General features: G+C 37.8%; 1 protein-coding gene across 2 annotated transcripts in view; it reads right to left on the bottom strand.

Annotated features, from left to right (window-relative positions):
* SMAP1 (small ArfGAP 1) overlaps positions 1–16,700 on the bottom strand; it is a 217,649-nt gene that overhangs the window by 5,525 nt on the left and 195,424 nt on the right. For both annotated transcript variants that reach the window (XM_075202595.1, XM_075202596.1), the window contains 2 exons: positions 10,217–10,385; positions 4,629–4,957 (listed from right to left, as the gene is read on the bottom strand). In XM_075202595.1, the coding sequence (XP_075058696.1) occupies positions 4,629–4,957; positions 10,217–10,385 (498 nt within the window). The remainder of the gene's footprint in view (positions 1–4,628; positions 4,958–10,216; positions 10,386–16,700) is intronic.

The following is a 16,700-nucleotide window of genomic DNA, read 5'->3' as shown; positions in this document are numbered from 1 at the left end:
ATGCATAGCGAGGTGAATATTGTGCACATGACAATTTTGCTAATCCCTATTTTGGGGCATGTAATAAATGTCCTTTTCAATATCTTCTGGAATCTGGAAAATAAGCCAATCTAGTAGTGTAAAAAGAATTTGTATTTCTGAATGTTACTCTTCTTCTTTGTTTTTCAAATGTGTTCCTTAAATTTAATGCAGTATATGTCTGCTATTTTGTGGCAAAATAAGCCTTTCCTCCAGTCACATACAGCTACCTATCTGAAGGAGGGATTACAAGGAATACAAGCAAACCTTGAAGTAATGTCTGATGGGCATAAATAATGACAATACCTAATCTTCCCCCAAACCCCATTACCAGAGACTTATTATTATCATCAGTGTGGCTAGTTAATCAAACAGCACTGTCATTTCCTGCAAATAAGCAATTTTACATGAGCAAGATAAGGGCTGTAAATGGGCCATTTGAAACATGCTATTCTCTTTGGCAGAATACCATCCAACATGCCTTTTTGTTTTGTTTTTTTAAACATGATCTGGAGGTTAATGAGAATACAATTTCACCTCTGATAGAAACCTTTAAGTGTAATTTATCAATGTTAATGCATCCCTAATCTGAGAGAGACTATTCAATTTAGGTCAGAAATGGCATATATTTCCTTTTCCAAATTACATTTAGTGAAGAGATAAGAAAAACATGGCAACCTAGATAAAAGCCTGTGTCAATATACATTTTACTCAAAGGGGAATTAGCAAAGCATTCATAATAATGAATTCACAGTCACAAGGGCACTGCATCGCTTCAGTCAGCCAAGATCCCAAGTCTTTCTTCCATATCCCAGTCACAAAGTAAATGAGCAGCCTTTGACTGCAAAGGAAACAAGCTTTCACCTCTAAAATCCTGTTCTATGTAAAAACAAACAAAAACCCTTTATCAACAGAAATATTTTAGAACATACTATAATGACTTGTATTTATGTGTATTACTCTAAATAAAAAGGCAGCAACCTTCGGTATCACCACGGCAACAACCATTCTGCAGGTTACCAGGGAACAGCACCAAAGGCTAGACTTTGAGAAAGTTCCAGAAGAGCGAGCAGCACACCGCAAGATTGCAGAGCAAGCAGTACACTGTCATCACTCTGATTAAAGATTCAAAGAACAAACCTATCATTCACCGTGAAGGATGAAAAGCATCAAAAATACAACCCCCCCCCCCCCAAAAAAAAAAAAACTGCATGAAAAGTAAAAAGGTAAAGAATGACCTCCCATAATGGGGTAGTACTCCTCCTAGGTGACAAGGAGGTTTTCCCAGATACTAAAATGAACAAGCCTGTTGATATTAATATTTTACTTCCAGGTGCAGTTGAGAAAAACGACATCAGTAGTAGTTTGTTTGGTTCTGGGAAGTATAATAAGCAGACACCAAGCTCAAATAAAAGTGATTTTGCGGTATGGTGAACAATGAAAATTGTAGTCAGAACGTACATTGTAACACATGAACCTCAGGGATATTTCCAAGTAGTATTTAATACATCTATGAAATAATTTGTCATGGTTCTATAATCCTAAACTAAAGGGTACCTAGCCTGAAATATGTTCTCCAATACAGAGCCACCTCTTTATAACACCTTACTTACCCTCAAGTATTTTGTTGACCCAAAAGTACAGTAAAAAGGTATTTTTTTATTCAGTATGTCGTATAAAGCCGCCCAGACTCAATGCTAAAAGAAAAGAAAAAACACCCCAACACACAGACAAATGCGGATATAGATTACAACGAGCTTCGTTAGACAAAAGATGATTGTTATCGCTGTCATCATAGGATAACATGGGAGAGAGAGCGAGAGAGAGAAAAAAAAATAATAATGAGCTGCAGGGGTGAAAAAAACCCACCAAAAGAAATGAATGCGATCACTCCTATTGCCTCTGCTCCTTGCAAAAAATGAAAAGAGTGGGAGACAGAACTAATAAAACAGCTGTATTCAGAGGGCCTTCGTGGCACAAAATAACTTCATATAACAGACATGCAGCACACACTTTGTAGATTTAATCTACACACCATCACCAGTTATTTGTATTTAAATGGTATTCAAAAATCAAAAATAAACCATTGCTTAATTACAATGTACAATCTATTTAAACAAAAAAAAGGTTCATCTGGTTTTCCAAATGGGCAAAAGGGATAACATTACACATTTTAAAACGTTGGTTTTAAAATAATTTCATTTGCATTGGGGGCTATTTATAAATATTTCACTTGGATTTAAAAATCCTGCTGCACATCACTGGTTGTAGTAAAAAAGGTCAATATGAAGATTGTGCACCTGAAGTAGGTGAACGTGCGGGTGCATAAACTGCTGGTGAAAGGGTGTGGCTGTGGGTTTGTGCACCTTGGGGGGAGAGAAGAAATTTTGTTATTTGGGAATTCCTGGGGAACAGTGTGTGGCTGTGTGTAAGCAGACAGACAATACAGTGAAGCTGGAGAACCATGCACAGTATGTATTGAAGTAGTTAAAGAGGACCTTTTATTTGGGTAGTGGTATTATATGCCATGTTAGGCTTTGGCCATGTTACGTGATAAAAGTTTCTATCCAAATGTGCCCCACTGCAACGTCTGCCATTAGTGCCCATTTCCCACTAGAATAATTCAAGCTGCTCACATTCCCCAACAAGTGTGAGCACAAACGCGTAACAAGTGATACAATGCTGTACAACATAATAAAATCACCTTTTAAGGCAGTCAGTAAAAGTATAGCTAGCACAAACCAAAATAACCACGTTTATTGTTTGAAAATCAAAATTGTACAGTTGTTTTTTTTCCCACTGTCGTCACTGCGCCATTGTTCTTTGGGGTTTACATACAGTCCTGCGTTAATAATCGAATGCTCTACACTACTTAATTTATGTACTTTATGCCAGTACAACTGATCAGTAATATACTTTTAAAAATGCACAAATGCAAAGTATATCAAACACATATTTATCATAATTTTCCTCTTAGTACAGAATTACTTCATGCAGTATCACTGGGATTTTTCAAGATCTAAAATCACAAGAATTAGTATAGCATTTTAGCAAATTAGCATGTCACTTATGCTGGATATATGTAAAATATTGCAAGTGAAGTTTAAGAACAATACATTATTGCTTGTCAGTACCTACAGGTATTTTTAGATTCTATTTGTAAAACAATGTCTCTGCAAAACAAGACCTACTTGTGTCCAAAATACTTTTGCAGATTTGGAAGTAACTTTAGAAAAATGTCCCAACCAACATGATCATTGCAACCGGGATTTGTCATCTTAAAGTGATACCTTTTTTCCCCAACCAACAGAAGTGTGTGTGTGTGGTGTCAGACATCCTCTCCATTTATGACATACTTATTCCCACGGCATCTGCTCAACAGGAGACAGGGGTCCTTTGAATCTCAATGCTCTGATCACGCTTACATCAGAAGGAAGAGCTAAAGTGTCGGATACATTAAAACTGTGGTTGGGTAAGGAGTGGATATGAGAGAGGGGTTTCTCGACTCAATGAGATCTGTCTGTCCATTTGTGTTGTTTATCATAAGCCCCAACAACCAGGGAGTCATGTAATCTGAAATTAGACAATAAGACTAGCTGCTGTCTGATCACTTGGTCAAGTCGGTGTGTATGCATACATAAACACTGCATTCGAGAGAGAGAGAGAGCTTTACACTGGTGCTTTAAATGCAGACAGAACGAGCTAAAGATTTGATTTTTACTTGTGCAGCTACAAAGCCTTGAATGAAATAATGGCAGTTAAAATCTGGGAGTGATAAAAGCTCTAAGCTGTGTGCGTGAGCATTTGCATGTGGGCAGCATTTAAAACTAATTAAAAAGTTTGCCATCACCAGCTGCTCACTGCTAATTAGTCTTCACATTTGTGTCTTGGTAACAAAAAATGACAATGACGTTACCCGAGACTATCACATATCACACACAATTTGCAGTACTGCATGAATTCCATTCACAAGCAGACATGAACACAGACTAAGCAAAAGATCTCTGATGTTTTGCAAGACATACTAATTGAGATAAAGTGCACGCTGCAGATTTATTTTAACCCGTTGCTTTAGATAGATGCACTTGATTTGTAGGGAATAACACATTATACAATTCAATTGATGACCATACAATGAAAGGAAAAGCATAGGCACACAGTGGTTGGTTACAAAGAGTGGAAAACCACAGTTAACGTTGGGAAACTGGGATTATGATTTTTGACTATTTAAATGATTTTTCTTTTCCACAGGACTGCAATGCTGAAACTTTACCCTTTCACTGGTCTATACGAGTCTCGTACATAAGCTTGCACAGCTGATGAGTTAAACATGGGGCAAGCTGATATTAGAGAAGCCTACACAGCTGGAGATGCATTTTATAAAAGTGCAAACATATATATATGCAAAAAAAAAAAAAAATTAAATGTATTCATTGGTCCTTTAAAAAAATCGTAGCAAACAACTGATTGCTTGTTATGAGTTACAACATGAGTTCACATAGCCCTATTTAATACACCCTATAATATTTAAATTAAGACAATAGCAAATTAAATTAAACAATACATACTAGAATTGACCTATAAAAAAAATAACATGTTTACAGCAATACCTGTGAAATATTCCAAGGAGAAGGTTGATTCTGCTGCATGCCAAATTTATTTGGAGGTGTTCCCATATTTCCAACCATTCCTGCTTGTGGACCCATCATATTAGAAGGAAGTCCCATGACACCAGCTGGATTATTTCCTACAAATCCATTTGGAATTCCCATTCCAACCATCATTCCAGCATTTTGTCCCATTGTGGGCATGGCTTGACCCATCATGCTTCCCATCATTCCAGTAGTTGCAGGAACGGCTACACCCATAGGGGGAAAAGCCTGGAAGTTGGTTGTCGGCTGTGTAGAGTATGGCATTGGCGAGGAACCCATGAACATACCTACATTAAACAGAAAATAAACAATAAATGATGGGTTATAAAAGTAAAGCGATATAAAGACTGGGCTTTGATTGTTGTCTTCTGCACGTCTAAAAGTCTTAAATGTATTACCTGTTCAGTTCAGCAGTGACTTCTGGTTTAACACTATCATCATCATCACCATTTATTTATATAGCGCCACTGACTCCGCAGCGCTGTACAGAGAACTCAGTCACATCAGTCCCTGCCCCATTGGAGCTTACAGTCTAAATTCCCTAACCTACACATGCGCGCGGAGGGAGAGGGAGAGGGGGAGGGAGAGGGAGAGGGAGAGGGAGACTAGGGTCAATTTTGATAGCAGACAATTAACCTACCAGTTTATTTTTGGAGTGTGGGAGGAAACCCACGCAAACACGGGGAGAACATACAAACTCCACACAGATCAGGCAATGGTTGGGAATTTAACTCATGACCCCAGCGATGTGAGGCAGAAGTGCTAACCACTTAGCCACCGTGCTGCCCACTATTATGTCTACACTATTATGCTACTCAATTTTTTATTCATTTTTCCAAAAACAGGTTTAAGCAAGTAAACACAGTGTCAGGAGCTTCATGTGAAGCCCCTTCATGACATGAATCACATTATCTCCCCGATGACAACCTCTTTTCCTACCACATCTCCGACATGAGGTAGGAAAAGTAGACATGTATGATGTAAAGTATCCCTTGAAATATTGGGTTTCTATCGACAGGGTGTTAAATAAAACGTAACTAACAATGTTCAGGATTACTACATTTGATGAAGTCTATGTCCAAGTGTTGCTGTGATAGCAATAGCAACATTACTTATCTACAAGGCACATAGATTTTACTGTATGTTCACAGTTAACTATATGCTTGTGATTAGGAAAACATTTGACAGGAATCATTTCTTTAAAAATGAAAAAAAATAAAAATAAAAAAAGAATTAGAATGTTTAGAATGGATGTGTGAACAATTTGAAAATACTTTAACATGTCTGTATCCTTTTACCAGATATCATGTAACAATTGTCTCCAGTTAAGTACTGGCTTCAAAATATATTTAAAAAAAATCCAAAAAAGCCTGGATTTTAGAATAATGATCATTTTCATAGATAATTAGCACCAAAATATCATTGAGTCAAGGAATGAGCAAATGAACAACTAGGACAACTGCAAAAAGTTAATAACTAGCTTAAAACAAACAAAATATTTCCTAGGATAATCTCCTGAAAAGTGACACCTGAATTTTTATGGTTTTCCACCACACTTTTCCCAGAGAACAAATGTTTTACATTTCTTAATTTTCCTATGTAGATTTTCTATTGTTTTCTTTGAACATATAGTATATTCTTTTGGTAGCATATCTAAATAGATGCCATAGAGACATTAGATAAGGAACATCTGCCAAGAAGCATCAAAATACAGTTTTACATTATTCTTACCACAGTTTCTATTACATACTTGGAGTAATCCCATAAATTACATTGAGATGTATTTGCTTGGTGTGAGCATTGAGATATCCAATATGTAGGATTAGGGAAGTAATGGGGGGAGGGATCTAGTAGTGACAGAAATAATAGTCACTATTAGACCAATGTCAGCAGGGATATCTTAGTAATGCCTTGCATAGAACAACCGATTCAATTATCCCAAGCAAGAGCCAAGTACCATCTTGTTGTATTGCACAAACTGTTAACCTGTTCAGGCTGTTTGTGGATACAGAAGGCCCTGGAGAAAAAAAATATATATCCTGGACTTGACAGCTGGGTCAAGATAAAGAGTTGCAAGTCCACCCTGATCCATCTCCACTATGGCATTTAGAAATGATTTGAATCATCATGACGAGGGAAGGGGGAAAGGGTGCAGATTAGCGGAAGATCCTGAACTGAATTCCATTGTTCACTCCTTGTGATTTTCTACAAGTCACTGTATCCCTGTTTACCAAAAACTAGATGTCTGACAAAATAAGGTAATGTATGAAATGCTTATGTGAAATTAGATGTATTATATAAAAAGTATTCAATAACAAGAAATGTTTACATTTTTCATGTCTTATGGAATATAAGATTTTACCTGGAAAACTCAGTGAAATGCAAAAATTGTTGATGGCATCTGGGGGGGTAGGTGTCTTCTACACTGTGCAATAATCCATTCTAAAATAAGATTCCTGCAGTACACTAAACATTGCTACATTTGACTAAAAAAACTGTGCTACAGTATAAGTACAATCATTAGGTGACTATCCATTATAGATATAGATAGATATATATCAATTTTTGATGTAATCTCTGCAGAAAAGGTTATCAATTCCGCATTTCATTCATCTCTTTTATATTAGCAGTTAATATATGTAGAGTTATAAGACACTAAAACATAAGAGGGAGGGGGGTTGTGAATCTATTAGTCTACCATAAAAACACACTAGTAAGCAGAAATTATCTTTCATAATTACATATGCTTTTGTCTCTTCAAAGCTGCAATGTCTAGGGCCATTAAATATTAAACAATATCAGATCAGTGAAAAAACATGTTTAGAGGGGATGGATGTATTTTTTTTGCAGCCACAGGCATAGTGCCTGCAGATTCTTCAAAAGCAGCACTTATATTTTACCACCCGCTCTTTAAAATTCCCCAGGTACCCATGATGGAGAACAGAATGTTTAGGTTGATGCATCTGGTAATGGTAACCTCAGTGGTCATCCCCTGTGACATAATTTATACAGTGCTGCATGTATACAAGTGAAGAAAAAGACAGAAGCAGAGGAAAAGGTGTCATTAGTTAATAGAGACTAGAAACCTTATAAAGCCTATAAAATAGTGACATATTGAAAGGTGTCTGCAGATTATCATTTTGCAGTAGTCTGAAAAAAAGCAATTTTATTCAGTTATTATATAACAATCACATCAGACTTGTCAGAACTGTGACTAAAAAAAGCAATGTATATGCACATTTGACCAGCAGAAACAGCCTTGGGGCTAGATTTACTAAGAATCGCTGGCGGTTTAGTGGTCCAAACTGCCGTATTTACTATAGGGAGGCTTGAGGCTTCAATTTAAAATGACTGGCGATGTATGGCGGATTGAAAAAGCTAAACCGCCGGCGGTTTTATCCAAATCACCGGTGGTTTGGATGAAACCGCCATCAAAACCGCCATCCAAAAGACAGGACAGTTTTAAAACCTGCCTCAGAATGGCTGGATGACTGAAACATGCTGTTTGAACTATTTTGCCATTCAGAACAGAAGAGAAGCACCATTGACATTTAAATTATGTTGGCAATTTTTATTATTATTATTATTATTTATTTTTTTTATTAAAGGGGCAAAATGAATTAACTAATAACTTGTGAGAGGGGAAAAAAAATATATTAAATTATTTAATTATTATATTATTCGGACAATATGTAATGACAAATTGCACAATATAAATAACTATATCCACCATTATCAGTTAATATCATATATTCACATTTCCCACATACTATAATGCTATAAAACTGTCCCTTTAAAAAAAAAAAAAAATATTCAAAAAAAATCCCCCATAAGTTATTAAATTAAATTAATTTTGCCCCTTTATCAATAAATAATGGCTTTCCAAATATTTTAAATGTCAATGGTGCTCTCTTATGTTCTGAATGGCAAAATAGATCAAACCGCATGCAGTTTGAGCAATGTCGCCATGCACAACCACTTCTTTTATTTTGGCCATTTGGATGGTTGTTTAGCGGCGGTTTTAAAAGCCCCAGCTTAGTAAATCCGGCTGTTCGTATGTTCATCATTGTTAAAATCAGGATGGCGGTTTGTAAAGTGGTGGTTTTGAAAAATGTCCTTTCTGACCATTTTGACGGCGGTTTGGGCTTTAGTAAATCTAGCCCCTGGTCTACAAAGTGGTGTTAATACTATTACATTTACTGAAGCAATGTACAGTGTGATCAGAGAGAACACAGGCAAAATGTTTTTTTTTTTCTTAAGATTAAGCACAGAATGATGTAACGTAAATCTACCACAAATGCTTTTTTTTTTCCAGAAAATTTAAAAATGTAAATATTTAAAGTTAGTCTGTTCGTATTATCTGTCCGCCCTCAAAACCTCCCCAGATACATAGAATGCCTTCAGATTTTTTCTTTTCTGTCTTATTTGCATACAATTTGTTACAAAGTACAGAGGACTTCTGCCACAGTAGCTTGGTAAGAGGAATGAAAACGTGTTAAGAAATTGTTTTTTTTGTTTTAACAGTTAACTAGAAAAATCCTTATAATTAAGTCTCTGGAACAAAATGTATGTGCGTAAAGATATTCAACAGCACAGCTAATCAGAGGCTATGCTAAACTGCAAAAAGCAGTATTATAATTATGGAAAATGCCAAAATATGCTTAATATATGATGCAATGCTGGGAAAGTAATTCGCACTACTGCCTCGTGCTACTGGGGACTTGGGGTTAAATCTGACCAGGGTGCTATCTGATTGGAGTTTGTATGTTCTCCCTGTAATCATGTGAATATCTTCCAATGTCCTCCCAAAAAAAAAAATCAATTTATTAGTAGTTTAAATTATCCCTCGTGTGCAAACACTGTGTGCCTATGGAAAGGATGTTAGATTTTAAGTGCCACTAAGGCAAGACCTAATGTAAATGAACAATCTTATTGCATAGTATTATGTGGTATGATAGATGTCACCACTGATCTGTTATGCAGATATGTCACAATAGATTATGCGCCCCCCCCACCATTTTTTCGCTAATATAAAATCAGATGCCGGCTTTTCTAGTCTCAGAGGGCAGGCAAGCATTTTACTGAAAAAGTTGCACACTTACTACTTTATTCAATAATTAAAATAAATCGAGCATATTGCGGTGCACAGCCATCATACACAATTTGCCACCAAAGTATACATAAATAGATTCAGTGTCAACAATCAAAACTAAAACTCCCCATTCTACTGAACGTGACAGAAGATTGTTTGTTTTTTTGTAGCTTGAAGACATCAACATTCTAATCTCTTAATAGAGCGATGAAGAAACTATTTTTCAAAAGCACAACAGGAGCCCAAATGAAGCTAAAAATGGAAGCCTCAGTGGTTACATGTTCATGCCATGAAATAGCAGGTGTGCATCCTGCAGATGTCAGAATATTTCATATCAGAGTTGTGCTGCAGAGTTATCAAGCAATCGCTACAAACACCTGAAAACGAGGCTAGTACCACAGCTCATAATTGTTCTACATTGTACGTCCTAAACATCAACTTGAACAATAATTACCTGCTGTGTTTTGCTGCTGCAAGTTTGCTGTACCATAAAGGGACAAGATGGAGTCCTTTGACAAAGGCTTTTTTGGATTTTCTTCAGATTTTGCAGCTTGATCAGTAAATAAATCTAGATCACCAGAGGATGGTGGCACACTGGCAGCTGCTGGGGCTGTGGATGTGACCTTTAGGGAAAAAAAAAGAAAAGAAAAGGTAAATGCATATAAAAAGGTAAAATTTGGCTTTTATTTATGGCAAATGTGATATTAATCCAGTTTAGCTTTTAAATGACTACCACCAGCAATATTTTAGTTGGTCTAAATCACTTAAGACTGCGTACATAAGGGCTGATGCAGAGCGAGTACTACACTACTTGGCGTAGCATATCTTGTGTGATTTTACACCGTGCGTGCCAAGAACACTGGGGGCACACATATGCGCCAATGCAGATGTGTTTCTGCCACTTATGCCAATCTGCACCCGGCTAGTCTCCACGGAGGTGTTCTAATGTAGACCGAGTAAAGTAAGGTTGTGTTTGCGCAATGCAGACCAGGGGAAAAAGATGCATTTATGTCTGGGAAAGTCATATTTGTAGGGAGTCAGGGACAGGTGCAAATAAAGATGATAATGACAGTCGCCAGGGCTATAGTGAACCACTTGCGATTGGCTGTTTATGGATGCTCCACTCACACCGATTGGAGCATACTTTGTCACTTGGGCATATGCTTTTCAGTGCATATTTAAGAAAAAAAAATTCCCTCTGTACATGAGGTTTTTTTTTTTTTTTAGCGGAGAGGCTTTTTAAGTTTTATTGATAACCAATAGCAAATGCATTTGTTGCAAATATTTAAATATTAAAACATTTAAAAGTGACACGTCACAAACACGTCCCAGTAGCATATGTTACTCTTGTCTGAAAGCATCTTAAAGCAGTTGCTGCTTTGCATACACACAATTGTGGCTTCTTTTGTGAACACACTTTACACTTGCATCCAACTCTGCAAGAATACTGAAAACACATTAATGGAACCAGTGTAGAATGGGTACAACTAACTGCAGTTCAACATTGTAGTGTGAATGATCACGTATGTGTAACCATTGACATGTTCGGCTAATTTTTACTTCCATTTAGCATTGTGTGTCCAGAAGAGGCATTGAAAACTCAAAATACAATGTCTGAATGTATTGTATTCTAGAGGATTTGTGAGGCCACGTATACAAGAAGTACAACAATATTCTATATGTTTAATCCCAATTGTGTTATACAAAATTAGCTTTAATTATCCCTAATGATATAAAGACAATAGTGGGAGCTATACTCAATTGCTCAAAAAGAAATTGTTGGAATACTCATGGATCATTTCATCACATCTCACCTCTGGATATGACCCTTAAGGTTTAGGTTCTGACCATAACCTTCCAACACAGTAGCTGTAAACTACAGTATTTATGTCTAGAAACCACTCTTATACAAGAGAGAAGAGACAGTGATGCAGGAAAAATAACACAACACTGAATAATCTATTATTAACACTTGCACTTAATTGCTATAATCTGTTAGAAGTTACATGAAGCAGAAACACATTTAATACATCAGTAGATATGTTCCATGATGTGCAATTTATTCACACAAAACCTATTGAAACAGTTACTCAATTGATTAACATGCATATATGCCAAAGACTCGGAGACTTGACATATTTGTGCTTTTAATATATAAACATATAATATATCTAATATAAATGTTAGTTCAGAGATTAAAATTGAACACAAAGTTTCAGCTTGCTCGCCTTTATCCTTGCAGCAAATCTGCTGTCTCGATTGTTTCCCACTCAATTTACACATATACATTGTGAAGCAAACCTCTGACTTCCCACGCCTCCACAGACAATTGATATGGTCTACTAACTAGCCAGCTCTCCTTCAACACTTTCCCCCCAGTTCCCAGAGGACCATCTATCCCAAGCAGAACCTTCAAGAGCCAAATCACAATGCATCACTAATTGCATCTCTTACATAGGCCAACATTATTTTCCAGGAATTACAGCCATGCATTTTAGTCACTAGAATTTCTTCCTAATCACCAGAAACATAAGCAGTTAAACAGAACAAAATGTTATGAGTAGAGCTAATATTTTCTATATTCTCTGCTTCCTAAATTGTAATTTGAAACCAACCATCCCTTTTGTGCCAGACATTAGCCTGACCCTTGATCTAAAGTTTACATTACTACCACAACTGTATTATGCATGTATGACATTGTATGAAGACACCTGAACAGAGGGAACATCCTGTAAATGAGAAACCCTAATGCACAAGACATGCATACATACTTCAATAACTTAGAACAAGTTAATTCTGTTTAGTAGTACTAAACTGGTGGAGTCAAACTTCAATTTTCATATTACCAACACCTATGATGCAGGTGCAATACAGTAAGCATTTTGTTGCATGTAAGACGGATAATAAGAAAGCAAAAAGGGTATACATACATTTTATAGCCCTTTTGCACATCCCCTCACCACTAGAGAATAGAAACAGCACAGTTTCTATAGGTATCTGCTGTACTAGCAAAATCCTTGTAAGCATTGCTGTTACATGTTACATGCCCAGACTAATATATTTTGCATGTTTGTTTTACTCAGGTAAGACGTACCTCCCAACCATCACGATTTAGGCATGACAGTACTGATTTGAGGGCTCTGAGAGACAGTTTTTCCCAGATCAGTTGAAAATTAGAAAGTTTTTGCCTGTTCACTGCATGACAGAGCAGCAGTGACCAATTAACTTGGGGGGAAGAGAAAAGGCAGCTTCCAAAGTGCTAGTCATGCTCCTGTGGTGTAGCCACGCCCCCACTGTGACATGGCCATGTAGACATTGTGCTGTAGCCACACTCGGTACTGAGGCTGTCTACACAAATGCTGGGAGGCAGGGTCGGACTGGGATTAAAAATCAGCCCTGGCATTTAAAGTACACAGGCCCACCTCAGTTCTTGCAGGAAATAAACTTTGCGCGGCGGCACCGAAAAAGGCGTGACCACATTGTGTTATGGGCATGGCCAACATGGGGCAATGATACATACATTAAAATACAACATTACATTTATCACGCCATCTCCCAAGGCAAATTATGACACCCCCAGCCCACTGTACTTATCTATGCTTCTGGTGCTGCTGACATCCATCAGGGTGGGAACTTTCTGTAGAGTGAGCAGGGAAGCTCTTAGTCTCATGAGATTACCAAATCTTGCGAGACTTAGAGCTCCTCATCTTGCTCTGTAGTCTCTGTCCTATCCAGAGACTTGGAGCAGCTATCCGCTCCCTCTTGCTAACCAGAGCTCGATTAACACTTGGGGGGCCTGGGGTATTTAAGACAGGGAGCCCCTATTATGTAACATGGCTATCATTTTAGACAAATGTTAGACAAATACACAGGCAATACTGTGTGCAATACTGTTAGTTGCATGCAGGTCTGCCTTTATAAGCAGTACAGTGTGAAGCGGGACATACCTCCCAACTGTCCTTGTAGTCGGACCAAATCTCACTAAATGAGACAGTAACCAAAATTCAGGACTTCCCCACCAGATTCACAGATTCAGGACAGTTGGCAAACTGTACTGCTCTCTCCTACCTGTCTTGTTAGTTTCACCACCTGTGGCTGCTGGTGTCTTTAGTTCAGTTGCTGCTTGTCCGGATACTGGAATGTTGGAGGCCCTATTTGGAAAAAAAAAAGGTACATGTAATTTAGAAAACTCCAACCAGCCCTGGTGTTTAAACAATACAACCCCTGTTTTATAATTAGGCCTCCCTCCAGCCCCAAAATTAAAATACTAGTATTCACATTTAATATAAATGTTGATGATAAATAAACCTATTTCCCTCCCTCCAAACAACCCCAGCAATAAATTAAATAGTATTTACGTTTAATATACCCATTTCCCGCAACCATCACTGCCATTAAATAATTCATATTCACATTTTTTGCCTAAACAGCCCCACTTTCAATTACTATCCCCCAAACCACCCCAGCATTAAATTAAAGGTCCAATCACCCCATCTTAATTTGCTAGTCCCTAATATTAAATTAACCCACATCACCCCACAAGTAAGATGGCACAAATTAAATAATTAGCCCCACCTAAATTCCACCATTAAATTAATAGCTTACCTCCCACTTTATATTAACATTCTTCTCCTTCCCCCATGCCTGAGTACATACCCCCAATTGATATTATGCCACACAGTTGTGCCCCAAAATCATAATATGCCACATAGTAGTCCTGTAAAATCATATTATACCACATAGTAGTCCCGCAAAATCATATTATGCCACACAGTAGTGTCCCAAAATCATAATATGCCACAAAGTAGTTGCCCCAAAACCATATTATACCACACAGTTGTGCCCCAAATCACACAGTAGTGCTCCAAGTTGATATTATGCCACACAGTAGTGGCACAAATCATATTTCACATTTTCTGTGTGGCACCTTTTCTCCCCCCCCCCCCCCCCAGTTTTGTGTATTTACCTTCTCAGCTTCTTCTCTGTTTCTGTCTTCTGCCCGCTCTTCATCAGCTGCCTTCCAGGACCTGTACTGGTCACATGTGTCGCGAGCAGCCAGGAAGTGTCGGTGCTCGAACCGGCTCATCTGACCATCGGCCCTTCTGGCATTTGCCAGAAGTGTCAGATGGCCAGTCTGGCCCTGCTGGGAGGTATGGGTAAATCAATAAGTGAACTGACAAAGTACAGTTTAATTTTTTCACTAAATATTCCCCCATATACAGAAAATATCCTTTACTGGAAGCAGAAAACTATTTTACTTAAAATCATACTCAAATCAAACTGCAAAGCCAGTCATAACTCTCTAAAGAGCTTCATGGATTTACCATAAAGCTGTTGTTGTAGCACTATGGACAGACTTAACCCTCCAGTGTAGGGAGCAGCAGCATTAACTAGCTCTTGGCTTTTGGTACTGAGGTGTCCCCCAATTTGCTATAGGTGGGAGACATTTAAATAAGAAAATCTGCCCTGCAGGTGGAGTTTTCCTTTAAAAGACCTGCTGGAGATGCTGGTGTGAATCAGTGTGTCATCTCCTTAGTGAATCCAGTGTCACTATCTCCCACTGTATCTGTTCCAGACATCAAAAACTTGATTGTAATCTTGATTTGACAGAGAAATCATGCCTGAATAATTATGTGTATAGCTCTATGGAAAAAGTATTTGCCCAATCAAACCCCTTTCCATTAGAATATGTGCCAATAGGGACATATGAGGAGTGATGGCGAGTCCCACAACACAAAATTGCTCTTTACATGGATGACATACTGCTAACTGTGACTAACCAAACACATTCCCTTTCCTCACCTCTTTAAAGAATCTGTTTATATGGCCAATACAAAATCAAGCCCCAGAAAACAGAGGTCTTGGACTTTTATCTTCCAGACACAGAGGGAGTTTAACTGGAGCAGTCTTACCCTTTAAATTGGCATCAACGAGAATATAAAATATCTTGAAATCTACATAAACAAGCATTACCATCAACACTTCCAGATGACCTGGTAGAGCAGACGAGGACAGTTTAAGTCCGACCTCGAAAATTGGTCCCATTGCTTAATGTCCTGATTTGACCATATTAACGTCAGTAAAATGAATGTACTCCCCAGATTCTTGTATCTTTTTCAAACCATATCCATCTATGTCCCACCTTATGTGTGTAAGTTCATTCAACATTACATCCCTTGTTTTATATGGCAAGCGTCCACAGGTGAGGTTATAGCTCCTACAAAACTCCTCTCAGGGTAGAGGACTGGTAATCCTGAATTTCTTTTGGAGATGTCCCAGAACCATTAGAGTATAGACATTGATTGAAGCTGAAAGTCTGAGAATCACTATCCTCTCTCTCTTCTGATTCCCACGTCAACCGCCCGAGGATTGTCATGACACCCAGTTGTTTCTCACTCTATAGCTATTTGGGACTATGCTAACAGACTTTATGTACGATCATCCTCAGTCCTCATAAATCATACTGCTCTACAACAATCTAGACTTCTCTCCAGGATTGTTACAGTATTTGTTTAGACAATGGCTGGCTGGTGGCATAACATACTTGTATGATAATGCACAAGTGCCTTTCTTTTCTAATATTCAAGCCAAATTTAATACCCCCGCTAGAAATTTCTTTCAATACCTACAAATTAGACACTTCTACAGCAAGATCCAATATCATCTCTCACACAGACTGCCTATTATGGTCTCCAACAGTTACCTACAAAAGGGTTAGTCTCCACCATATAATCTGTGTTGTCAATTCCTGGCCCAACAACCAGGAATCCCAATGGGAGGCAGATCTTGGAGGGAGACTAGATGATGAGGAATAGGCAGAAATCAGAGTGAATGTGGCTTCCAGCTTTATCAGCATTAGGATAAAATAAAACGCGTATAAGCTTTTACATGGATGGTACCATGTGCCAATGATACTGCAAAAAATACACCCAGACACT

Source organism: Mixophyes fleayi, chromosome 3, assembly GCF_038048845.1.
Source record: "Mixophyes fleayi isolate aMixFle1 chromosome 3, aMixFle1.hap1, whole genome shotgun sequence".
NCBI classification, from domain to species: domain Eukaryota; kingdom Metazoa; phylum Chordata; class Amphibia; order Anura; family Limnodynastidae; genus Mixophyes; species Mixophyes fleayi.
Note: the sequence above shows the minus strand (reverse complement) of the source record. Positions and strands in the feature narration are given on the sequence as shown.